Source organism: Bacillus rossius, chromosome 13 (assembly GCF_032445375.1).
Source record: "Bacillus rossius redtenbacheri isolate Brsri chromosome 13, Brsri_v3, whole genome shotgun sequence".
Classification (NCBI taxonomy): domain Eukaryota; kingdom Metazoa; phylum Arthropoda; class Insecta; order Phasmatodea; family Bacillidae; genus Bacillus; species Bacillus rossius.
In genome coordinates this window covers 9,508,054-9,535,346 of record NC_086340.1, presented here as the reverse complement: position 1 = coordinate 9,535,346, position 27,293 = coordinate 9,508,054, and the positions used below count along the sequence as shown (strand labels likewise).

The 27,293-nt window shown below is 36.5% G+C and overlaps 1 protein-coding gene across 2 annotated transcripts in view; it reads right to left on the bottom strand.

The window, feature by feature from the left end:
• LOC134538214 (pre-mRNA-processing factor 39) overlaps nt 1-27,293 on the bottom strand; it is a 38,403-nt gene that overhangs the window by 7,797 nt on the left and 3,313 nt on the right. For both annotated transcript variants that reach the window (XM_063379316.1, XM_063379317.1), the window contains exons 2-12: nt 26,428-26,567; nt 23,477-24,437; nt 22,364-22,590; nt 16,891-17,098; nt 16,109-16,404; nt 13,593-13,718; nt 12,584-12,732; nt 10,747-10,872; nt 8,786-8,969; nt 4,116-4,223; nt 2,216-2,380 (exon numbers count right to left, since the gene is read on the bottom strand). In XM_063379316.1, coding sequence (XP_063235386.1) covers nt 2,216-2,380; nt 4,116-4,223; nt 8,786-8,969; nt 10,747-10,872; nt 12,584-12,732; nt 13,593-13,718; nt 16,109-16,404; nt 16,891-17,098; nt 22,364-22,590; nt 23,477-24,437; nt 26,428-26,567 — 2,690 coding nt within the window. The remainder of the gene's footprint in view (nt 1-2,215; nt 2,381-4,115; nt 4,224-8,785; nt 8,970-10,746; nt 10,873-12,583; nt 12,733-13,592; nt 13,719-16,108; nt 16,405-16,890; nt 17,099-22,363; nt 22,591-23,476; nt 24,438-26,427; nt 26,568-27,293) is intronic.

Below are 27,293 nucleotides of genomic sequence, written 5' to 3'. Positions count from 1 at the left end.
CAGTGTTTGTCATCGAATCTCGAATCCCAGTCCCACACTAAACTTCACATGTTATTAAAAAAAATCACACATTTATTTTAAAAAAATATATAGGCCTATGTATTAAAAAAAATCACATGTGTATTTATAAAATTATAAAATAAGTGCATAGTGTATACACCTGATATAAAATAGAGACAAATAACCTCAAAAACCACACACGTAAGTTTGCATCTGTCTAATTCTCTGTTAAATTAATCCTTCCTATGTTTTCAATAAAATACGTTTGTATAACAAATACCATTTAAAAAAAGTTACGTTTTTTTCTGCAATGTTATATTATTTAAGGTTGGAAATGATTGAGTAGTTATGCTAATTGACAAAATGCAGCTTTGTTTATCTTATGTTTGTGCTATTTCCGTTACCTTTATAATGTTTAGGTATACAATTTTCTAGAGCTGGACAAACCTCAGTTCTCTGGTTTCGAACCGAACCGAACTGAATCAAACCATAGCAAAAAAATTTTGAACCGAGCTGAACCAAACCTCATACAGAAATAATTGTTTTGAATTAAAATGAACTGACCACCAGCATTTTGGTCTTTAACTGAATGGTGAGAAATAAAAGTTCTCCAGCCATATGTAAAATTAAAACTTTATATAGCTTAGCTTTATTAAATTGCAAAACATTTTATAAGTAAAGTTTATGCAATAAATAATGAAGGAAAGAAAACAGTTTAGAGAAAATCATTTTGCATTTAATTTCTTTATATATACATACTTTTAATTCATGAAGTAGTTCCATCTAAATTTCATAAGGAGTATCTTCCTTTTTCAGTGTATACTAACCTTCATTAAAAAAAATATAATATTATAAAGATGACGTAACATTCAGCATAACATATTTTTGTGGTAGACATAACCTAACATTTTTAATAAGTAAAACTTTTTAATAGGACATTAAAAAAAAGTCGAATGTGAATTAAGTTACCTATTTACATTACAAAACCGGCTGACTGCAGTTGCTGTTTTCTTGGAAGAATGCTGCTCGTCAGAAGAAACTTTAGACATTTTTTGGGGTGGTTCTGGGTCATCTGGGTTGTCATTATCTTTTCTCCATTTTGAAAACTTCAACGACGTAAGCCTGCTCATCGCAAATCACCTCAAGAACAATAACATTGTAAACGTAAAATAAGAAGTGTGGTTATAGAAATTTGCGTCAGGAAAAAGAAAACACGAGAAATAATGATGGCTGCCGCGACTACGCTAGTCAACTTAGTACCGTACTGTAAAATTTACTGGACCAGTACTTTTAATACACAAGATTAAATTAATATTTTCAGTACTTGACTGTTATAACCAAAAAGGCCAAAGAAAATAAATACATCCCAGTAATTTAAAATACGTAATTCACGTAATCATTTCCTACCGCATTTGTCTTGTGTTAACTTGATCACGTTAGTTTTGCCGAAATACGAGAGTTATCGTACATGCGCTTTAGTCTAACGTATGGGGTACGCAATGTTTTGTGATTTTACAACACTTCTCGTACACGCACTATAGTTAAAGGTATAATATACAATACCTTTGGCATTTGTACGATAGTTTATATTACGTAGTACGAGAAATGCATACAAAAATCTCTAAAGTAAACAAAAAACAAAGCGCGCCTATATGAAAAAAATGCTATGCAAGTTATGCGACGATTAATAATTTTTTTAAATTTTGTCTGCGCTTGAAACTGTTGAGGCGACGATTATGCGATAAAAGTCGGAATATTACAAGTAATGGAATTTTGTTGTGCTGTTTTGTGAATATTCTCAAATGGGGGTTAGAAATTTAGAAAAACGTCATTTTTTTTTTAAACGAACGTTCGGTTTTTCGAATATATTTTATGATGTTTCGAACTGAACTGAACGTAAGGGTTCGGTTCTAAATTTTCGAACTTCGCCCAGCACTACAATTTTCAATTACTACCTAAAACTCTTAAAAACCCACCTCGAATCCCACCTCGGATCCTACGAATCCTCGAATCCAAAGGATTCGGTATATTCGACGAATCCAAGATTCGAAAATCCCATCCCTAGTATAAACACAAAATTTAAAAAAAAAAAAATACCGACTGCATTAAATGACTAACATTTGACCCGGACTACCTTGGTGGGAGGGCAGTGTTTTAACCTTTCGACCACTGCGCCTCCGATCAAACTAATTGAATAATGTGAACTGATTCTTACCTTAAGCCAAAACTCTTCATAAAGAGCACAGGCAATGAGACATCTCTCAAACAATATGACAATACGTTCTTTATCTCCTTTCTCTATTTCAAAATCAAGATATTCCTTCCAGTTTTTTAGTTGACATCGCTCCAGTGGTTTCACGTGGAAGTAGGGTCGCTTGATCTAAAAATAAAATAAAAACATACAAATGTGTTAAAATGTCAGTCACAAAAGAAGTCAAAAACATAGTAAGTCAGTGAAATAATTGTTGTATTACATTTAATGAAGTCATTTAAACTTTTTTCTATACAGACATGAATAAAAAATTAAAATGACTTCACATTAAGTATCCTACACAAAATCTTGCACTATCATTTTAATTACTTACTTCGACTTACTTCCCACTTGCATAATTTGTTTGAAAAATTTTGCACTTGACTTATAAATACATACATATATTAACATTGATAATAAAAATAAATTTCAAAATACTTTGGTATATTAAATCTTTTACTACTTATAAGCACAAAAATATTACACAAACCATAGAAATTATTTGTACCATAACTACCCACAATAAAAAAAAAATATTTGTTTTAAAAATAGAGATGGGTTGAATACCAATTTCTTGAATCGGAATCTAAAAGAGTGACTCGACTCCATCCTTTTTTAAAATTGAGTCAGCCAAAATCTAGTAACAATACACTGATACAGGCAGGTAATATTCAAAGATCCAATTAAATTTAATGATAACCACAAAATAAAAACAAAAACTCTTATTTGCAAAATAGTGCCAAAATTAGCTCATACTTACACTTTCAACTCAAGATTCACACATTTTAGTTAATTAAAACGGCAGAGTACCCATTTTGCAATTTTACAAAAATATTTACTGAATATTTCCACTGAATTCTGCAAACTTTTATTTAGGTTTACATTTGTTTATGTCTCTTTCAAGGTGCTAGTTACAACATGTGCTATAGATAAATGCAGTAAGTATGTAATCTACAACTGAGTGCACATGATGATAGATAAATTCTAACTATCGATTTAAACATAGTTTCAACTACAGCCCATGTTTTTGTTGATGCAGTGCATGGTCAAAGCCTATTTTGTTAATTTCTTATGTGATACTGGGATTTAATATGAAACAAACAAAAAACTTTTTATTGCACTATTACATGTTTATTTAATATGGCTAGGACTATTTGGTGTATGTTTAAGTACTTGTTTAAAATTGTACCTGTGAATATTTTTTATTCCACCGTTAACAGTTTGAGTTAGATATACTGAAAATAAGAGTGATTCCATTGCATGCATATATTGAATCAGGTCAAGAGTACAGTTGTTGCCAGCAACAAGTTTGGCACATGTGCACGAATACTGCTGGAATAAAAATTAAATCAGGAAATAATAAAAAAAAAGTAATTTCCCTCCTAATGTTTCAAAGACAGACACGAACCCGGTTTTTCTAATCCTAGTTTAAATTTTAAATTTCAAAGAACTGAAAACAAGATTAAGATTCCTCCCAGCCCTAATATAATTACTGTTGCATAAATGTAATGCTTATGTGGTACAAATTTCCTGCACTTAGTCTCAATTTCCCACCATTTATGGGAATGGAAAGGGAAGGGAGGAAAGGCATTTCACTGAGTGGTCAGATGAAGTTCACCCAGATTTTTAGCAGTTGGAAAAACATGTCAAACGATGCCGTGAGTTGGTGAATTTTCCTCGGGGCACTCCCGTTTCCCCAAATAATACATTAGATCCCAGCTCCATTCCTTTTCCTTGACCCCTCACAACCTCTAACAACCTTGATGCCGATGTCAAACACAAATTCATTTCATTCAATCACCATTTCTTAAACCGTATTTAAAAAAAATAATTTTGACATGTTTCAAGCAAACACTGAACTTACGCCTTCTTCGAAATTCCATCGGTCAGCCACAGCAGCGACGGTGGCCTTGTGAACTTTTCGTCGCAACGAAACAATTCTTTCCCTCAGAGCTGTTGTCTCCTCATCGCTCTGTAACAAGGGACACAAAATTCTTAGTCGCAAACATCACTTAAACATTTATTTTCATTTCATTTCTGCACTATCTAAAAATAAAACTGTTTGGAAGTTTACTGCTGCATTTTCATTAGCGTAAACAGAACAAAAATGAAAATACAGTAGAACCCCTGTCATACACTTTTCAACGGAGGGCACAAAAATGGTGTATGATGCGGGAAAGTGTATGAAAAGGGAATGGCAATAATGAAATTTTTTTCCAATCTAGCATATCAGCACAGTGCCAGATTAAACATAAATATATATATGTGTAAATAATTGCATTATATTAATGAAAGATATGAATTCATCATTATATTATACATATAATAAAACCACCAGAAATGTAAAATACAGTCCATAATCAAGTAAAGCTGACATGAGAAACAGTGGCCTTAAAAAATGTTATGAAGTCCTTTCTTGGAGGGGGGGAAAAGTCACCAAGACTAAATAAGAAATTGAAAAATTAGGCTATTGTAAAAAAAAAAATCAGAAATTTTTGCTTGTTAGTACATTTTACAAACAACTTTATGCAACAGAACAATTTTCAATAAAATTTTAACTTGAGAAACGTAAAATTCAAAACAATCCAATCGTAAAAAAACAATAAACGGGTATATTCAGTTCAAAGATAAACGACTGCACAAAATATGAGATCCGTGCCTTGGTAAAGCACGTGCACCATTTTCATGATCATTTCTTGTTTGCGCCACTAGTCTCGCTTGGTGCTGGCCATAGATGCTACTAGCAAAGTGCACAGTCTTCCTGATACTATCCATAACTATGGTGTGATAGTTATTTTCTTACGTTTGCAAATGTAAACAATGATAGTTTTTCAAAATAAAAGCATTAAAACTGAGTTTATAAGGAGGAATATAAAATTTTTTTGTGGATTTTAGGACTTTTCCGCTTCGTAAAAACGTATGAAACGGGAAATTAATGGTTTTATAAGTGTATGTTCCGGGAAAGTAAACCATTGTAAATATAGTACTTTCGGCAGGACCGAAATTAATCGGCGTATGACACGGGAAAATGTATGAAACGGGAACGTATCATCGAGGTTCTACTGTATAAACAGTCAAACCTCTATCTATCGAACTCGCATGTATCGTTTGTCCGTGTTTATCGTATACTTTCTACGGTCCCGGCAATATTGACATACAACTAAGATTAAAAAAGTCCGCTTGTACCGATGTTCGAATTATCGTTTTGTCCGCATTGATCGTACAAAATATGTGGTCCCGTCACTATAAATTATAATAGATGATCGTTTCACCATAAAGATTTTGCAGAAATAACCATTTCTTAGAAAGAAACCGTCATAAAAACAGTAACGATAGTATACAGTAGTAAAAATCACCTTAAATCTGCAGCCGAGTAATGGAGCACGTAAATATGAATAAAAGACAAATGAACAACACCTTACGAAGAAATATGGATGATGTACCATAACTACAGTACAAACCCAATTGTTATCCTAAGATAATTACCATAAAAAGAACTAAATATTCTTTGTCGATACCATAATTACTACAGAAGCACGATAGCTACCACATTTGCACTACAGTTACCGTAACAACCGAGAAGTATATTTACCGTGACGGTAATGTATTTATTTATGACATATTAAAATTAAAGAACATTATTAAAAAAAAGGATGTTAAATTTTTATATGTACGTTTGGCACATGTTGCGAAGAAATAATGCGATCTGAAAGAATGCAGTACTACTACGAAAAGTGAAAAGTGTACTCGTAGATTTTTAGGTTATGGCAGTCTCTCGTTTTTCAGTAATATCGGCCGAAAATTAACAAGCGTATCGGAAGTCGGCAGAAATGCCGATTCAACTAAATATTGGCAAAATCGGCTTATTCAGTACAGCTCTACATTTGATGACATGAGTAAACATATTTCAGACTTCAGGATATTGAAAAAGACTTTAATTTCCATGTAGATTTATTGTGCGGAAGGTTTTTTTTTTGCAAGTGTTAATTGAATTAAGTAAAATACTTTCATTTTTATTTATTTTTCAACTGATTTAACTTTAATGACAAGTAACTGATATATTTCTGACACTAATTTTGAGGTTGGAATATTATTTTTTAAAAATTCTTAGAGTGAAGTCCACATCTATTGAATGTCCGCATCTACTGAATTTTTTTGTTGGTCCCCTGAAAAACGATAGATAGAGGTTTGACTGTATAAATATTCTGAATATATATTAAGTACCTGTGAATTTTTGTACTCTTAATAGAACACATTATACTAATGATGCCATTCTCCAATTCTAAATGTAATAAAACCTTGAGACACTGTAACTAAGAATTTTAAAATTAAGTGTAAATAATATATTTTTTTTTTGTGAAACTGAGGGCTAATACCTAAGTTTGTCAGTTTGTCACCTTTGAAAATATTTTTACACAGAACACTTAGCCTTACATCATGGAATGGTAAGAAATTCAAAAAATTGTTAAAAGCTTTTGCTAATAATCTTGTTACAAGCTACTTTTATTCCAGAGAGACTTTGTCTAAAATGTTCTTACAAACAACTATTCCGATTATTGTTTCCCCTATCCCATACAGTTTAAGTTATAATGTAAAAAGTAAAAATTTTTGAAGGCCCACTGACAATATTGCTTCAATAGGAAATGTGATAATTAACAGACATTTTCTTTAATAGACACTTTACAGGAATGTTGAATTTTAAATTAGTACTAAATGTTAAAATTTTTTGAGCATTTTGTGAATGATATCCAGTTTGTGACCCTTGGAAACCTAATTACATACTATGTTGGATTTGTAAATAGTGCTTATCCTAGATTTATATTAACTAATCCAAAGTGTTGGACGCTTCAAAATTCAAATATGGCGCCATTTTGCCGCCATTAACTTGAGCGATTCTGGTGGCCAGCCAGGAAAAACCCAGTGGTTCATCTGGTACCGGCGTCATCGGACGTTTGGCTATCGTTTTTGACGTTCATGTTATCTGGTAACAGTTTCAGTACGAAACATACTAATTACTACAAAACCAAAAAATGGTGATATTTGTACATATCTGTAAACAAGAATATTAAGTTTTAAAACATTTAGAACATAAATATTAAGTTTTAAACAAGTCGCATAAATATGCTAATTCCACAATAACAGATGTTAATTTCGGAAGGAAAATTGTTCAGTGACTTTAAAAAAAAAGACCCTTTGTATATATTTCTCATTTGTTTGCGCCCGGAGCGTGTGGACATGTAACAGCGTTTTTTTCTTTTTAGGTTGCTGGTCGGATGCGGACGAAACTTCCTCCCTCGCTTGAAAGTCTGACAAAGGACGAGTAAAAATTTAAGACAGCCGCCTGGACACGAGTCGGGCGCCGAGCGCCGCTAGAATCCACCGATTTTCAGGGGTGAACTCTTTAACCCATTCGCATCTGCAAGCGTACTAGTACGCGGTTTGTTTTTTCTTGGCCGATAACACCACAGGCGTACCGGTACACAGAATGGCCGAACTGCCCGAAAAACTTGAAAAAAAAAAAAAATCATCCCTTTGGAATGAAAAATAACCCCTCAGAGTGGCTGGTATTGTTATAACAAAGGTATATTATCGTGAAACTCAAACCTGTTTAAAAATAATATTTATTTGAAGAATAAAAAATGTAATAAAAATAGAAAATAACTTTAGTAATAGTAATGTATAAAAAAAAGGTTCATGGATTCCGTGGTATGTCTAACATTGAAGTGAGTGGACACAAATGTGTTAACTTCCGTGGTCGCGGGACAGGAACGGACGGAGTGGTGAGCGACCAGTGCGGGAGACAGCAGGTGTTATGACGGGCTGAAGCTGGAGCCGTGGTCGCGGGACAGGAACGGACGGAGTGGTGAGCGACCAGTGCGGGAGACAGCAGGTGTTATGACGGGCTGAAGCTGGAGCCGTGGTCGCGGGACAGGAACGGACGGAGTGGTGAGCGACCAGTGCGGAAGACAGCAGGTGTTATGACGGGCTGAAGCTGGAGCCGTGGTCGCGGGACAGGAACGGACGGAGTGGTGAGCGACCAGTGCAGGAGACAGCAGGTATTATGACGGGCTGAAGCTGGAGCCGTGGTCGCGGGACAGGAACGGACGGAGTGGTGAGCGACCAGTGCGGAAGACAGCAGGTATTATGACGGGCTGAAGCTGGAGCCGTGGTCGCGGGACAGGAACGGACGGAGTGGTGAGCGACCAGTGCGGAAGACAGCAGGTATTATGACGGGCTGAAGCTGGAGCCGTGGTCGCGGGACAGGAACGGACGGAGTGGTGAGCGACCAGTGCGGGAGCCAGCAGGTATTATGACGGGCTGAAGCTGGAGCCGTGGTCGCAGGACAGGAACGGACGGAGTGGTGAGCGACCAGTGCGGAAGACAGCAGGTGTTATGACGGGCTGAAGCTGGAGCCGTGGTAACGGGACAGGAACGGACGGAGTGGTGAGCGACCAGTGCGGGAGACAGCAGGTATTATGACGGGCTGAAGCTGGAGCCGTGGTCGCGGGACAGGAACGGACGGTAGTCGCTTACCACGGAAGGCATCTCCTCGGGCTCCTCGCCGGGCGGGGCCTCCACCTCCTCGCCGGGGGCCGCCTCCTCCGCCTTGGGCGAGTCATACTGCTTCAGCAGCTGCAGCACCTCGCGGCGCAGCGACAGGAACTCGTCCACCGACAGCACCTTCTGCGGGGCGTTGCTGCTCACGTGCTCCTGGAAGCTGCGAGGCAACGACCCACCACCACAGTCACGACCCATCAACCCTGCGAACCAGCTCGTCCTGCGCGAGGAACTATCAGCACCCGAATTGCCAGCCGACCCATTACAGTTACAACCCTTCACGCTGCAAGCCATCTCATCTCGCGCCAGGAACTATCAGCACCCGAATTGCCGGCCGACCCACCACAGTTACAACCCTTCACGCTGCGAGCCACCTCATCACTAGCACCAGGTCTCACACCCGGACATGCTTCTGTCAATACTCCTTTTTTATTTTATTCCAACCAAAATCCAATTAAATATTAAATCGTTCACAGGTATCTAATAATTTACAAGTAAGAAAAACATACAGTGAAATTTTTTTCACACTTCAAAGGAGTCTAAGAAACACACATGAATAATTAAACCGCAAATTTTACACCACAGAGTGATGTACAACGCAATAAAATAAAGAAACAGAAATGCATTTACAAGTTGAAAAAAAAGTTATACACATAAAAATAAAGTTTTTTTAAAATCATTTTTAATCACGATCACATATATGATACACATAAAGAGTGTGTATGTACTATGTGAATAATTTCCACTTGCTGTATCCTATTGATAACAAAAAATTAAAACAAAAAAAAAAATTGAACTGTTGAATCAAATAATGAATATTAAATATTTTTCAAATACTAGCACATTCCTACACGCCACATAGGTCATTTCATCGCCTTGTCATTTCAATAAGGTGACTTTCTATCACGCTTTATGTGAAAGCATTGAGCGCAATTTACATTCCAACAGCGATGCATTAATAGCAAACCGTCAGAAATTTTTTTTAGAAAAAAACAGTAAAAGTAGAAAGTGAATAGTGTGAAGTTTATTTATTGTTTTACCATGTGAGACAATGTTCTATTATATAAAAACCTAAGTTTCTCTGACATTTTATATACATAGCACGGTGTATATAGATTTATAGTTTCCATCATGGTGTTCAGTAATTATGTGTTAGGCCTGGGTGGTATGTACAAACTTGTAACATCATAGTAAATTCACGTATGGTTAAAGCAACATACGAGTTACATTAACTTTGAAAGCCTAGACACTTAAGTACCGTAGTTCACGTTGAAACAATACACGACACACCAGTATTTAAAGATTGGCATAGTTCATATGTTATTTTTTTTTATCAAGTGCGACATCACGATTAAAAAAAAATTGGTTGTCTGTAAAGTCGGTTTACGGACGATAGTTTAACGTGACAACCTCATAACAAAACATTGATGAAATGATTGCATATTTTTATAAATAAAATAGGATCACTTTTATTGAATTATCACTATTTTGTATGGATACAAAGGAGTGAAATGAAATCTACAATTTAATTGATAAATTTACTTTTACTTGCACTCATTAATTCAAATATGTTTATTTTAACGAAGAGATTATTTTTATCTATAACTTTTATACATGTTTGCTATTTAACTTCTTCCAATCTGTGTTATTCTGTTAAGGATAGGACGATGATAGGTCAAGTAGGAAACGAATGGGAGTGTTTCAAGTTGAATGTGCCTCGATAAAGTCAAATCGATGGTTGTTCCAATCGAGTGGAAGAGAGATAGATGCGGCACAAGCGTACAATGAGCGTAACGGGACAGAGCGTAATGGGACAATGTGCGTTACGGGACACTTTATCGTGCGTGCAGCCGGCGTTCATCGATTTATTAGACGTTGTCATGTCAAAAAAGTGTGAATTTTACAGAGGCAACATCTGATCAAGTAGTGAAACTTACTTCTCAAAATGTGACGTGTAACCTTGGGTTGGCATGTTTAAAAGACGATCGTAAATAGCTGTGACGTTCTGCAGTCGTTTGCCCTCCGTCTCCCACTTGATGTAGCTCTCCCAGAGCCTGTCGGATCTGGAAAAAAACAATCGGACGCATGCATTCAATCGAGCGGCAATAGTTCCCGTCCCTCTATGAGAAGCTGTAGAGCTGTTTCCTTGCTTCTATGATCTACATACGCATCCATGCTGTCCACACAAATCTGTAAAAATATTCTGACTTTTCCGAAACCATAGTTTCAAAATTCCCCAAATAATCTTAATCAAACAATTTACCAATTTAATAAAATAAATAAAATCCTGCTTCGACCAACACTATAGACGAGATTATATGGTTTTATTTTTGGGTCCATTTCATTTTTAAAACAGGAAGCTTCTGTGTTATTGTTTGTATTTTTGAAGTACCGTATTTACTAGTGTATAGTGCGCACCACGATTTTTGCAACAAATTCCAAAGAAAAAAAATTAACTTTTTTTTCCCCATAAATAAATTTTACTAACATGTTGTGGTACCTGTTAAGTAATTACTTACGAAACAAATTATTATTTAAATTGATGTGTGGTTATGTGTCAGGAAAATACTTAAATTAAATACTCTTCCACCTGAAAGCGAAACTTTTGTGGCATACTGTACCATCTGAAACGACACGAGCAAGCTAAACTCTGCTGTGTAGACGGAAGATAATGAAGCGCTGTATCATCACAACTGGTTCTTGGCGTGAGGAAGGGAGGGAGGGAGGCAGGAACGAGACCATCAAGTAACTTGACAGTTGACAGGACTAAACACCACTACTCCCGTCATGCTACGTTGCTAAGCTGGCGCGGAGGACTAGATGACTCACAGGTAGCTGCTGGGAGGAGGAAGTGACAACATTCTCGCTCTCTCACACTTTTATTTTTACTAGCTGCTGCGCTGGCTTTCTGTAGAGGGGGAGGTCTAAAAATAAACAAGAGACCATGATGTGCGAGCTTGCGCACGTGTGTGCGTGTGTGAAAGAGAAGCCTCGTCGCTTGTGCGTATGTGTGGGGGCTGGCCAGAAACATCACCCATCACCCGGCAGTTGACTACCACTCCTCCTCCCCGCCTCCGCCCTCTCAATTTTTTTTTCCGTGCATAGCGCGCATCCTTGATTTTTTCATTTACTTGAGGGGAAAAAAGGGCGCGCTATACACAAGTATATACGGTATTTGGTTTACTCACACTTGACTGTTTCGCGATACATATTTCAATAGAACAGTCTCATTTTGCCTGATTTACAATGTTATAATTTGTAATAAGGATTTCTAGGGGCAGAGCTAACTGAAACAAAAAAAAAAAGCGTATTGGTGAGTTTTAAATATGAACCAACCACATACCATTTAAAAAGAAATTTATATTATCAGCTGCAAGATCAAAAACTATCAAGTTGAATTATTCTATCTATTCGGTAAATAATTTTTTGGTATGAACTGACATACTTGGAGCATCAGCCAGACACCGCTCCAGCTGAACTATAAATGATAACGCATTTCCGTCAGTCTGCTTCATTCGAACGCCGTTCATGTTTGAAACAAAAGAAAGTAGACTAATTCTTTGTTGATAAATGATCTAAAATTTGATTTTTATATTTTTGTAGTGACTTATAAACAATTTGGAGCATGTATACAAGGTATTTTTGTTACAAAGCTTATTTTTATTTAAGAATTACATTTGCCTTATTACCCATATTACCTGGATTACACATATTTTCGATAGCCCTGTTTGCCTTCTGTCCCAGTTAGTCGGGACAGACGAGGTTTAACTGTACCTGAATTCCATCCCACATGCAGTGAGAGCTCTTTCGAACTGTGCTCGAAGAAACTCCTCATCATCTGCAAATGCTGTTTTGCAGTAGTGCAGGTAATGGATCCACAGATCCACGCTGAGCGGGATTGCTTTCAAACCACGATCAAACACCTGCAAACACAAACCATGCCGGAGTTCAAAGTGCACAAAGTGTAAAACCAACAAAGCAAAAAAAATTAACTCAACGCTGCAAGTCCAAAAAAAAAAAAAAACTAAACCAACCTTTAAAAAAAAAAGTAAAATGTCATTAAAACTAAGTTATCAATACAATGATCACCTTATTGACATACTGGCATGGCTCTCCAGCGATGACCTCCAATATGAAGGCTGCCGGTGATCGCTCTTCTTCCTTCCCCCATCTTCCAACTGGTTAAAGGTTGGCACCACCATAATACTTATTCACTATCCTCCCTGGCTTACCATTTAACTACTACCAATTACACTTCGTACTAGCTCATCTTAGCATATTACAAACAGTAGTGTACAATTCAATGTGAATAAGTGAATACAAATCACAAACTTAGCCTAGAAGCACAATAGCCAATAATACAATCACAGCTTATTCTACGCATTAAAACCGCGAACAATTCATTTCCACACCAGCTCAGAGCAGCAGCAACAGTACTACTGACAGTCCGTTCTTACAGAGAATGCAACAACCCGGGATTTCCTGACACTGTGCCAACTGAAATGGTTCTAGGTAGACTCCCGCTGGTGCTGTTGGAAAAAACAGTGGTATGTTCAGATGTAATATGCTGTGAAGCCAACACATGCATTAGTTTCTAAGAAATTTAATAAATTCATTTCAATATAAAATAAAAAAAATTAGAAAAGTCACGATTTTAAAAACTTACTGTGCGTGTGTGGGCAATACTTGTAAAGCACTCACAACGTCACCATCAAACGACAACTTGCGAGTGCCGTGATGTTACGAAGTGAGCGATCCTGTTCCCCGACAAGAGTAAACGTACCTCCTCGCATTTCTCCTTGTTGCCTTTCCTCTTCTCGTAGTCCGCATACTTGCGCCAGTATCCATAGCAATACGGATAGTGGGAAAGAAATGCATCGTATGCCTCGCGAGCAGCATCAATGTCATTCTAAAATAAACACCAATCAAAGTTCAAGATTTACAACCACACGCTTCAGAACCCTTAACTTCAAGCAACAGCAGGGGCCCTTAAAATCCTTCTCTTAATGCAGTTTCAGACATTTAAACTTTCCTTAAATTCATTAAGAGTTTTCCTGGCCACTTTAAAAGCTTAAACACAGAAACAAGATTTCACACACACACACACACATACGCACAAAACCACACACATACATACGCACAAACACACACTAATGAACACAATAATTACCGTATTGGCCCGAATATAAGGCGACCCCGAATATAAGGCGACCTGCAGTTTCAGGAGGCCAAACAAATGTAAAAATAATTTTTGGTAGAAATTAATGTGAAAATTCATTAGACATACATTTTGTGTTGATAAATCGTTTTTGCATTTATGTATAACAATTAATTTATATTTATCACTTTACTTATTTAAAATAAGTTTGAATGGCCTACCCTAAAAGTCAAAAGAAAACAATTAGAAAATATTTACACTTTTAAATATTACACTAGAAATTTTTTCGTGTTTACTCTAATGAAGCTGCATAATTGTCATCTTCAGAGCTGTTTATTTGTCTAGAGCTCGTTCCCCGCCGTTCCACCGATGTGTGATTGTTGATTTTTCACAGTTTACTGTATCTACGAATTTAAAATTTTTACAATGGCTATTAATCACTCTTAAAATACAGCATTTAACTTTCCGTTTGACTTAAGCTACGTATTACCACAGAACAAGATGTATTACTATTTAGTAGTGTGTTTAACGTAAAAAAAGCAAACAAATAATGCATCTTGCCGGAACAAAACAAGTGGCTAGCTGACATGATGAAGCATACGGCCATGAATAACTTCGGTTACGTGACCGCGTATATTTGTCCATATTACTCTCTGACAGAGAGAGTCTGTTCTATGAATTTGAAAGAATAATCTATTATAATTATGAAAGGTTTTTACATAAATAAAGAGTGGATTATTAAAGTAGCTTTTGAAGCAACGTACCAAATTCCTGTTAATATGGCGTCTTCGAGCGTGTTCGGCAATGTTCGTTTTACAACAAAGAAATATTGTGGAAAGACAGTTGGCAGCCGTGAATTTCCATACATTACATCCGAAATGTTTGTAAACGTAAACAATCGTTCTGAAAATAACTGTGATATTTTAGTACAAATATTTCAGTTAAAAATCTGAAGATAAATTACCGTAAATGTTAACACGCGATTGTACACAAAGTACAAATATGAATTGTGAAATAAAAGGTTGCCATTTTGAGATGCTTCAACATTCACGTTTTTACTCAAGAACAAATATTTTAATTTTCAACTTCAAACAATTGTAAATTACTGCAATATTAGGTGGATTTATTGTTTTTACCGTGTGAGGTAACAAAGTTTTAGTTAATATAAAAAATCGTGAACGTTTTGTTAAACAATGTTTCTACTGTAGCTTTCAGCTTGGAACTAATGTTTGCGGTTCTGACGTCTTGGGTGCGAAAATAAGGCGACTTCCAATTTTTGCATCTCTCGTTTATGTAAAAATGGTCGCCTTATATTCGGACCAATACGGTAACTAAGCTAGTAGTTCCCAATGTTCCCAACATTCCTAATTGAAAAAAAGGATGATCATCAAAACAGTTGTAAAACTATACGAAAAGCACATGAATACCTTTTTGCAACCATAATGCTGATGCAAGGACTTTGGAGTGGAAGGATCAGTACAGGAAAGCACATGAAGGACTGAGTTGCAGGTCCACTTACATCGCAAAGGCTGACCCTGCGAGGAGAAATTATATTTAGGAGTACGACTGCCGTATTAGAATATTCATTTTCTTAAGGCTAGACCCCAAAATTAAAAACTAGCATCAAATAGTTTAGTGAGAACATGATAAGGAAAACAAAGAACATGAGGCAAAAGCTAATACAGTCTGTTTAGAGCTGAGAACAACCCCACTCTTTTTTTTTTTTTTGGGAAAATACAGGAAATAACTTTTACAAGTCACGGGAAGATATTTTTTTCCCATATCCAAAATCCAGAGGGACAATACATGTCTACATGGCGATATTCTCAAGAAATTATTTTCCACAAACACCTTGACTTGTTTGGCACAAAAACAATACACATATTAATAATAATGCAAGCATCATAAGATTTGAGATTATGTCAGACTGAATGCATAGTAAAACATCGCTACACTATTTAACACTTTGACTCGCCTTAATATAGAGCTCCAAGGTCCCTACAAGACCATAGTTATGTTGCAAATGTCTGCAATTAACTTTCAGATATTTTTTACCACGTCATAAGCCTTAAAAAGTCATTTATGTATTATCTATCACACTAGCCATAAACAATGTACTTGCTATGTATATTACAACTAACCTCCTGATCCACGTATTGAAGAAGATATGTCCATCCTGTGAAATCAGATGCGTCTTCCTTAACCGCTTTCCAATATTTCTCCAGTTCTGGAAGAGTTTTACGACCTTTAACAGATTGTTTCACTTTGCCGTCCGTGCTTCCGGATGACAAGGCGGCTCTCTTGGCCGAAGGAGTCTCGTCACAGCTATTTTCGGATGTTGGTGAGCTGGGATCATATGTGTCCCCTTCAGCTAGCTTCCTCTTCTGAGCTTCAAATCTGCTCTTCCTTTTCTTCTTTGCTTGTTCTGATGCTTTGTCTAAACAGAAAAACACACACACATCAAACCTCTAAGTCAATTACTACACTAGAAGCTCGATTTTACGAACCCGGATTTAAGAAAACTAGTGATTTAATAAATAAAAAAATCCCAGGAACCATTGAAATACCTGAAATTTAGACATCCAAATATAAATAATCAGAAAAAAAAATTTAAAAAGGCTAAAAAAAGCTTACAAAATTAAGTTACTTTTTAACACACAGCATATATATATATATATATATATATATATATATTTTTTTTTTGTGGTATATAGGTAACCCTTAATTTTACGAATGCAATCTGTGGAACCGTAAGCATACATAAAATCAGATGGGTTTATTTGCAAATAACTGCCGAGATATTAATTCCGAGATTTATTTAAAATATCCAACGAAAAACGCACACTGCCAGCACATTGCACTTAAAAAGTTGGTGTTGCTTGGTGAACTGTTTACTGAATACATATTTGTAAGGCGAACAAACCTGGCTCGACTGGTGCCGCCGGTTTGGAATCCTTCTTCTTCTTCTCGGTTTTCTCCGGCGGGAGCTCGTCCTCGGACACTTCCTCCGTCTCGGGCAGGTCTCCCGACGCCGCCGGCTCCGGCAGCTCCTCGTCCGACACGGCCTCTGTCTCCGGCTCCTTCGCGGTCTCCGTCGGCAGTTCGTCCTCCGACACCATCTCCGTGTCGTCCTTCGCAAACACCGTTCCCTCCGCAGAATTTAATATCCATTATTTAGCACAGGGGCACAACAACTAAATTTCCAAAGGGGGGGCAATATACCTTTTTATAAAGAATGATCGATCCCTCCTGTTGAAGTGGGGGGTCCGGGGGTCCTCCCCCGGGAAAAATTGTATTTCAAGGTGGAAAATGGTGCTTTTTAAGCAGTTTTATTATCTAAAAATTGATTACACAGCACTGTTAGCCCCGTTTGCCCCCACTTCAAGGTTTCAGAGGGGGGGGGGGGGGGGCAAAATACCCTTGCCCCCCCCCCCCCCTGTTGCGCCCCTGATTTAACAGACACAACAAAAAAAACCAACTGCGTACATCCTGTCATTACGATGTTAACAGAAAGAAAGTTAACAAGAGAAACGCGACATCTTATTACCAGAAATAAACGGAATGCCTGGATTAACTTCAAAGTATCGACGGTTAGGGACCCTAAACATGGTCAGGGTGTCCAGCAAATATCTGGTTTCAAATTCCAGTACATTTCCAGTACATTTCCCACATTCCCTAAAGTATTCAAGTACAGGCTTGCCTATCCTTCTAAACTTTATAAGTTAAATAAAAATACATCTTGTAAATGCATTGTCTTAAAAAATTTTTGATTGCCAAAAATCTTATGGTTAGAAAAAATTACTAACCTTAAATAATGGCACTTAAGCTTTAATAAATATTTCAGGTAATAAATATCTACTTACTAAAACAAATTAATTGTTGACCAATAAAAAAATATGACCATGTACACCTAACTCAAGTGCTTTCAGAAAAGAAGTGTAGCCTAGGCCTACTACTAAAGTTTAGGTTGTTAGTATGTTAAATAAAATACAGTTTAAGAATATGTAGAAGCAATTATGTATCTTAATTATGTTTTATTATCTGTTTTCAGTAAGTCAAAATGTACTCAATGACATACTTCTGAACATAATAGTGCAAGTATGTCTGCAGTTAAAAAAACTTCCTACTATGTACCATTATATATAGCGTATAGTTAAATCAACAGTATATAATTATATATATACTTATCGTAAAGTACATTTAATTTCACATTGAAACACAGCAATTTCATAAACATTTTTCCTCAGATGTAAACATGGCCATGTACACTGTAATTTTTCTAATCTTAAAACATTGATATTAAAATATAAAGAACTAAAATACAATCTCATGATTTCATAATCCTAATCTATATTTAATTCTACATTGAATAACACCAATAATTGTAAGTAATAAAGAAAAGACATTTTTCAAGCGAACCTCTAAACTTCAAAATTACTGCAAAATATATTAAGTGGTAGATTACTATTATTGACAATCAGCCTGTTTAGTAAATTAAAGCATTCAGTTACTATATTTTATTACAACTTTGCACACAAGGAAGTACCTTAAATCACAAATGTTGCACTAAATAATATACAACACAAAAATTAAGAATTCATGAAATTCCTTACCTCACCAAGTTGACTAATGCAAAATTCGACAAGATAGGCCTACTCTTTTTCCTTCAGAATTGTCTGTATAAAACTGATGATACAGCAGTTCTGTCCAAAGTTTAATATTAAATATGCAGACAAGAAAATAATATTTTAAAAATACACACACTTGATTAAAAAATATTTTTAAAGACTAAAATTACTTTTGTAGCTTATTTATTTGCTCTTCAATTTTTTGTATTTCCACCTGAGTGTCGGTTACTAACTTTCTTCTCTTTGATTCCAATTCTTGAATTTCTCTTGCCACCTTCACTTTTTTTTCTTGACGCTCAATCTTTGAATTTTCTTCTTTCCGTTTTCTTTCAAGAGCTTGTTTCTACCTCATATGGGCTTGTCTGTAAGAGTTTATCATTGCTTTTGTAACTTCTACTCTCTCTACACCACCAGCTACAGAAACAGCATCAAAAACACAACGCTGGGCGATGAGTGATTCCTCATTCATATTTTCAATGAGGCATTCAGTATTCACCGAGAAACCTCTTTCAAGGTGTGAGTTTCCATGTGAAAGTATTAACAGTTGCTGCACAAAAGACTTCAATTTTTCCCACTTTGAACCTCTAAGAAGCATCATCCAGAAAGAATCTAAACGGGTATCTGACTTATTGTAAGATTTCATCTCTGTTTTGATGAGTACATCATTACAAAATTCTTTGTAGTCTCTGGCAATATCATCTGCTGTATTAATTCCTGCTATCAAATTGCCTTCAGTTAAAATTTCCAAAGCTGAAGAAAGATAGCAGTCACCATTTCCAGCAGCTATAACAGCAGGATTCAAACACTGCAAAGATTTTGTGAGTGGAAATTTAAGTGGCGACCGAAACATAATTTTTGCCACAACAAGCTGAAAGCAAGTTCTGCAATCTTTGCGAAAAAGTAAGAGCTCTTTCTGGTTGGCTCCATCACATTTCCTAAGAGCCTGTCGTGTAGCATATCCTAAATCTACTTCTTCACATCTAATAAGATTTTCTTTTTTCATTACATCTATATCCTTGAGCTGACAACTTTCAATAATGTCCCTCTTCACAAACTTGAACATAATGTTTTTCATCAAACAAACAATTGCCTCGTAGAGGAAAGGTGCTACTGGGGCATCTGTTTGAAAGTCCCTCAAAAATGGTTCCATTTCTGTGGCCAGAGACTGGAAAAGTGTTAGCTTGGCTAGAAGCAACTTGTCTTTTACTGAAGCAGCAATTATTTGGAAGCTATGACACTTTGGTTCTTTCTTACTTCCTGCAACACATGTGACATACTTGCGAATTCCAGGTAAAATTGAAATTGCTCTAGCTGCTACATTAGCATTTTCCAGCCACCTAATGCCACAGAATTTCAATGGAAAATTTCTTTCGCCACAAACCTCTACAAAATCTGCACGGCGAGCTGGAACATCTTTAAAAAGATAGTATAGAGCACGCAGAAATTCAATTATATTCCAAGCAGTTCCTTTGATGCCAGCTTTGAAACTGTTGTGCATAACATGAAGGCCACATGAACCCATATCAAGAATTTTAGGATCTTCTCTGCCTGGTCTTAATTCTTTAGCCATGTCCCTTTGCAATTTTAAATTTACGTTGGGGCCATCCATTGACAACTGCAAGATACAATTTAGATCTAAACCTTCCAAGGCAGCCTTCAAGCCATTCAACAAGTCAGATGCTGCAGTGTGTTCTAAAAACACTGAATTCAAATATCTAGTGGTGACATGATTCTTGGAAGTGTCCCAATAGCGAAGAGATACATCCATCTGTTGTTTCTGGGCTACTTTATTCAGAGACTCGTCAAAACCCACCACAAAAAAATTAACATTTTTTACGTCATGCATTAATTCTTCATGGAAATAATATCCAAGCCCATACACTATTGCATAAGAAGTTTTCGACTTCTGCAATTGCATACCCTTAGCAATTTCGCTATCTGGGAACATAAGTGTAAACAAACTCACACTTTTTGCTGCACTTCTCAGTGAAGCATGCGATACTACTGTTTGCAAACACCACAGAATTTCCGCTTTTGTACAGCTGTCCTTTGCTAGGAAATCTTTCATACTAACACTACTCACCTGTTGCTGCACATCTGAGTTTACATCTAATGCATTTAAATCTTGGATGCAAATATTCTTTGTAGAGTGAGACGTTTGAGGAGTGGAAGCACTGGAACACATTTCCTCACTTTGTGACTTATTAGCTAGAGTTGAAAATGAACGAATTGACACAGTTTTCAATTTGTCATTCAATGCCCTCTTATGTTCCATGCCTTTACTATGGCTTACTACAGCTTGCCTGCCCATACTATCGACTTTAAAAACGACACGACACAATGTACAGCGTGCAAGGTATATATCTGTAGGGCATGGCGAAACCCAGCTGAATTCTTCAGTCCATCTGTGTTTGAACTTAGTCTCTCCCCTTCCTGCGCGACCCATCTTACAAAAAGTGCAAAATTATTATTTTCATGTACTTGTTACTCCTCGCCGAGTTTTGCAGCACAGTTATTTTTAGACGTCTATGCACACACAGGTCACATATATTATAAACTGACACTACAACTGAACGAATTTACGCCAACATTTCATGCCATGGCCTCTTCATAACCTCTTTTAAGTATCATCACAATAATTCACTAGGCCTTCAACAAAACGGTACGTATTCGACAGTATAAGATACAAACGGTAAACAAATTCACGGACAACATTTAATTTAACGCAAAATGCCTACTGCAAACATCACTTTTCACAGTTTAGAAATGTAAAATTCAAACAAAACAAATATGGCGAACGAGTGAAAGTTCATTTCACAGAGTCAAGAACAATGCCTATGCAGGGCAGCCAACAGCACTTAACAGAACATCTCAATGTTTTACCCATGTTAGCTCTTGCCAGCACAAGCGCCATTTTCTGATTAGATTGGCTTGTTTGGAATTACACCGCTTTTGCGCATGCACGAAATGTATTTTATTTTTCGCGCTAGCCAAATTGTCTGGCTGGCACTGCTTTTGTCTCTCTATTCTGTAACATTTGTACAGCGGCTGGCACTCGTGCGCTGTATACTTCTTGCTCGCGCTGCATTGCAGCAATAGAACAGTCATGGGAAAGAAGTGATCATAGCACTGCTGCATTGTTTTTTTTTGCCCTATATAGCGTCTATGCACGGTAGCCCATGGGCATAAGCGATCGTGCATTGCCATACACCAGTTTCCCGTTTTCCACGTAAATATTCCGTACATTCCCGCACAATCCCGAGCATTTACACAAACAAGTACATTTCCAGTACTTCCCGGAATTTCCCGATTGCTGGACACCCTGATGGTTAATTCAGCAATTTCTTTAAGTTTTTCTCAAAAGTTCCACATTCAGGAACACAAAATTTGAGGCACAATACAACTATTTTCACAAGTTTCTCAAAAACATCACGCAGAAATTGATAAACGTGAATCATAGGAAACAAACTTCTACCAGCAAAGTATTTGAACTCAGCAAAACTAAAATCAGGATAGCTGGACCAGGTCCTGAAATATTCTAAAATAAATTCCTATAATAATTGTGATTATTAAACTTTGACTTATTTCTTTACAATTGTTGTTGATTAATCTATGATGAGCTCATGTTACAGTAACTCCTGATGTTAACAGAATTATGGTATTTAATAATGGGATTTGTACAAGAGGGAGAGAAGAAATATCTGCAGTGCGAAAAACCTATTTAAAAAAAAAAAAAAAAAAGATGCACGTCGCCCAAGCACTACTCACCAGCTGCGTGTGAGTTTTATCGCCCGCCTTGCCGCCCTCCTCCTTCTCGTCCCCCTCGTCGTCGACCTCGTCGATCACCGTCATGTCGTCCATGCTGGCGTTCTTCATGTCTCCCGCCTCGGGGGACTGCTCGCGCTCCTTCCTGCCGCCGGCCGGCGTCTCCGCGGACTGGCTCCCGTCCACGTCCATGGGGCTCCCCGCGCTTGACGAGTCGACGGGCTTGGCCCCTGGGGGGGGGGGAGGAGGAACGAGACTTAGCATCTCCTCCACTTCGCGGTCGTTACGGGCAGTGGCGGATCCAGGATTTTGGTTCGGGAGGGGCTTGACCCAGCTGAGGCTAGGCTTTATCGAGGCAAACACTAAAACAATAGTGGACCCAGATGCTTTTGGAGGGGGCTTGAGCCCCTTAGCCCCCCCTCTGGATCCGCTACTGGTTACGGGCGATAAGGGACAATAATTATGAACATAAAAATCAATGGATCAAGAATAACACCCAAGGATCTTCTCCTGGTTCAAATCCTAAAATTGTTACAAGTGTTGTTAAGAGTACGCCTGGGCAGTAAACATAATCAAACCATAAGACTTTGAATGATATTAAAAAAGTAAAACGAGGACTATTGGGACCTTTCGCATTAATAAACTCTAACAGTGACACCATCACCGTTAAAACCAAAATTTTCTAGGAGCTAAAAAACACTTAACTTTTACTGCGTATATATCTTATTTTCTGAATTGAAAATTAAACTATTAGTATACAAAAAAAGTATAATAATTTAATTCTGATATTAATAAAAATTAAATTTAACCTTCTGATTATTATTTAACAAAGTAAGTTATAAATGTAGCACTGTAAATTAAAAAAACTTCACATTTAAAAAAGTTTTTAACTAAAGTAAATTGGTTTTTAAAAATAATGTGTGCTAGTCATGTTTGTTCCTACCAAAAAAAACCAGCCAAAGTTCCCATACATTTTCTTATTATATAGAACTAACAACCTAAGAAATGATACCATTAACAAGCCACAACTACATAATAATACTATGTTATAATTATTTTAGACCAAAAGCTATGAAATTAATCAACAGAAGCACAATTACAAAAAATTATACCTACCATTTTGTTTTTCACTACTACCACCTTCAGACGAGACTTGTTTCTTCTTTGATGGTACTAGAGGTGAAACTTTTTCCTTGCCAATCATCGTCACATCTCCAGTATCATCTGCATCTGTCATCTTGCGCTCAGCAGCAGACTTATTTTTGGCTTTAGTAATGGCAGTCTTATCTTCTGCACTGACAGACTTGTTGTCAGCAGACTTATTTTCTCCAGGCACAGCCTCATCTTCTAAAATGACAGACTTATCTTCCACAGTGATGGGCTTATCTTCTACAGTGGCAGACTTATCTTCCACAGTGATGGGCTTATCTTCTACAGTGGCAGACTTATCTTCCACAGTGATGGGCTTATCTTCTACAGTGGCAGACTCATCTTTCACAGTGACAGTAACTTTGGTGCTAGCAGCATTCTCATCAGATGTAGACACACCTTCTTTAATCATAGCTACATCATCCTCTATAGGGATTACATATACAGCAGCGGTTTTCTCTTCTTTGACAATAGACTTTTCTGCCGTCTTCTCAGCAGCCTTCTTATCTTTTTCTACAACTACTCCCTCATCTGCTTCGTCATCATTGCTAGCTATCTTTGCATCTGACTTGGGGACTTCACTTTCTACAGTTGATTCTGCTTTGACACATTCAGTTTCATTACTTGCACTAATGGTCTTGTCTGCTTCAACTTTCACCTTTGTCTCACTTTCTACATTAGCGAGATCCACCTCAGGACCAGTCTCGCCTCTCGACTTGGTCGTAACCTCTGCATCATCTTCTTCCGTAAGACCACTTTCTGATTTTATTTCTTTAGGTTTTGTCTTAATTTCAGGAGATGCAGTTTCTTCCACTCCATTTTTTATTACATCGTTTTCAACAACAGTGTTCTTGGACTCATCAGACGAATCAAGGTCGCGTCCAACTTCCTGATCATCTTGAGCCTCTACATCATTTTGAGATGTTTCCTGCAAAACAAATAACGCAGACATGTTTATGTGCCATGAAAATAAACTCCATTAGAAATCATCACAACTTAGCTAAAATTTTTACACATAAATATACACTGAAAAAATATCCCTTTAATGTAATATGACAAAAAGAATAAACTGATTTGTTTGACTCAATGCAATTAATTCCTGTTGATTACACTGCGCCTACAATCTGCTCCCCGCTACTGTTTACGCTATTTGCTCATGCTACACCTACAAAATTTATTATTCCCGTGTACATTGTACATATGAAGATAACACTTTCATGTGGAATACCAAATCCAAAATGCTGTTGGGAACACTAGCGCTATAGCTATAGCTCCTAGATTTTTCAATGTGCTCTTCCATTGAAAACGGTATTGACTGGCTGGCAACACTGGCCTGATAATGGGAAACAGAAAAAGTCAGCACGCGATGCTAGTGCTACAGTTTATACAGTTTATAGAAATCCCGACTGTCCGTCAGTAACTTATACATACAATATTATTTACAGTATGCTCCTTGTCTACATCCGTTAAAAATAACATGGTCTGTAACATATTTAAATGTAAATAAGCATAACAATTTTATTTTTAATGGGAGAACTTAACAAAATTTTTATCTGTACCTATTTTATCGAGAAGGCAGTATGTAAAAGATGGAAAACTATTTCACGTGATGAAAAATTTAACTTTTTAATGTGCGTGGACGAAAATAAAGTTACTCATGTTTCACTCGCTGAGAGGTTAGGTGTGCATAGTTCAACTCTGAACACAATAATTGTGAAAAATTATGAAACCATTAAAGGAAATGCAGCACAGTGTAGTGGTTTTTCAAAGAACATAAAATACATTCATGCAAATGTCTGATTTTACTATGACTTGCTGATTAAAGTATGATAATCTGTACATATACTGTATATATACTTACCTATACTCTATACAGAATGTAAATATGGGGGACTTTATGTTATTTATTCTATTAAGATATGCTTCAGACACTTTTAATGGAGAATTATGTGTATATTAGAGTATGGTATGTTCAGGTATTATAATATCAGAGTTCACTGAGCAAAAAATTACTTTTAATACATTTTTCATATTTTACACTTCCCCCATTTTATTTTCTGACACCCCCTAGAATAGTGTTAAAAAAAAAAAAAAAAAAGTTCTACTGTATTACATACAGCACGTCCGTAACATACAAAAGACATGTTTTCAGGCACCTTTAGCAAACAGATTTTTACATATGTTGATGTTTTATAAGTCTATATAATACCAATTTTTACACCATTAGATCTCTTTACCTTCATAATTACATTATTATTGTTTATTTTTCCAACCTGTAGTGGAAAAGTCATGTTCACAAGTTTTCTACACTAAACAATTAAAATTTCTACTGGGATATACTTATTACGATTAAATAAAAAGTTGAAATTTTCTCAGTAAATTGATAACCAATTATACAGACAGCCATTTTGTAAATGTAAATTAGCTCAAAATTTATTTGTTAGTCAATCAAGCACAGTTGATCCAAAATCACTGTATTCTGAATCCTATGATTCTTGTGGAATTGAAGGAACCGACCGATTCCGGAACCGGAATCGACACATCACTAATAATTTTAAGATTAAATCAAAAATTAAAAAAAAAAATTGTTTAAAAATTGAATTTTTGACACCAACAGTGTAATCTTGAAACACTTCTTGACTATCCAAAAGTCCTCAGATGTATATTTTTGTGTGTCTAAGTGCTTTCCAGAAAATCCTTTTTTGACCTACATAATTAGTAAGTACATACTTTTTATTTCACCAATTATTTTTACTAATCCTATCCTACCCAAAAATTTCTTGAATATAGATAAATCCGCTCCCACACAGCTATACTTTATTACAGAAAAGAACGCATGTTCTCCTAGCCGTTCAAGCTGCTACGTCGAGTTAAAGTGATTTGTTGCCCAAGATTGCAGAAAGCAGAGCCAAGCTCACCTCTGCCTCCTCTTCCTCCTCCGAGTCCATAGAGCTCGACAACACCTTCTTGGACCGAGTGGCTCTGGTGGACACTGTCGCTGCGCCCCTCTTCTTGCTTCGACCACGCTTCGCCACATTTTTCGATCGACGCACAGGCGCTGCAAAAATAATGTTAACATTCATTACAGCGAGAACATGAAACAAAGCATTAAAAAAAAATCAATGAGTTCCTTATTAGCATTGCCTGGTTTTTAACTACAATGGTTTGAACAAAATTTTTTTTTCCATTTTAAATACGGTAAGTGGTAAATTATACACAGCTAAAGTCTCACATATCATTAAATTAATTAGTGAATTGTAGACAGTGTAAAAAAAATATATAAATAAATTTATTACTTAAAAAAAATTATATTCTGTTGGAAATTTATTTTCTATTATATTTACATTCTATCTCGACTGTACCGTAAGTCCCTATTCTGTGGGAAACACCCATTCTATGTAGAATACTCTCCCTGTGGGAAAATACTATTCCTGTGGGAAAATACCCATTCTGTGGTTAAGTCCCAGTCAGATGTGCAGATTTTGTGGACTTAGTTCTTTGATGTTACAACTTTTCTGGTTCAACATGAGTGGCAAAAAGCGAGATGTTGTGTGGCTTTTTTTTTTTTTTTTAAAAAAAACCTGTTTTTTCTCCAAACTCTGTTCCTTATTCACACAAACGACATACATCGAAGGGATTCCACATTCTTATTTGAAGACTGCAGCTCTAAACCAAACAGTAGGTTAATTACTGAAGGCATTTGAAATCATTTAAGCAAGCTACTCAAGTTGCCTGACATAACGTGCATGCCTCGGAAAGAACCCCTTCTGGATTAATCGAAGAT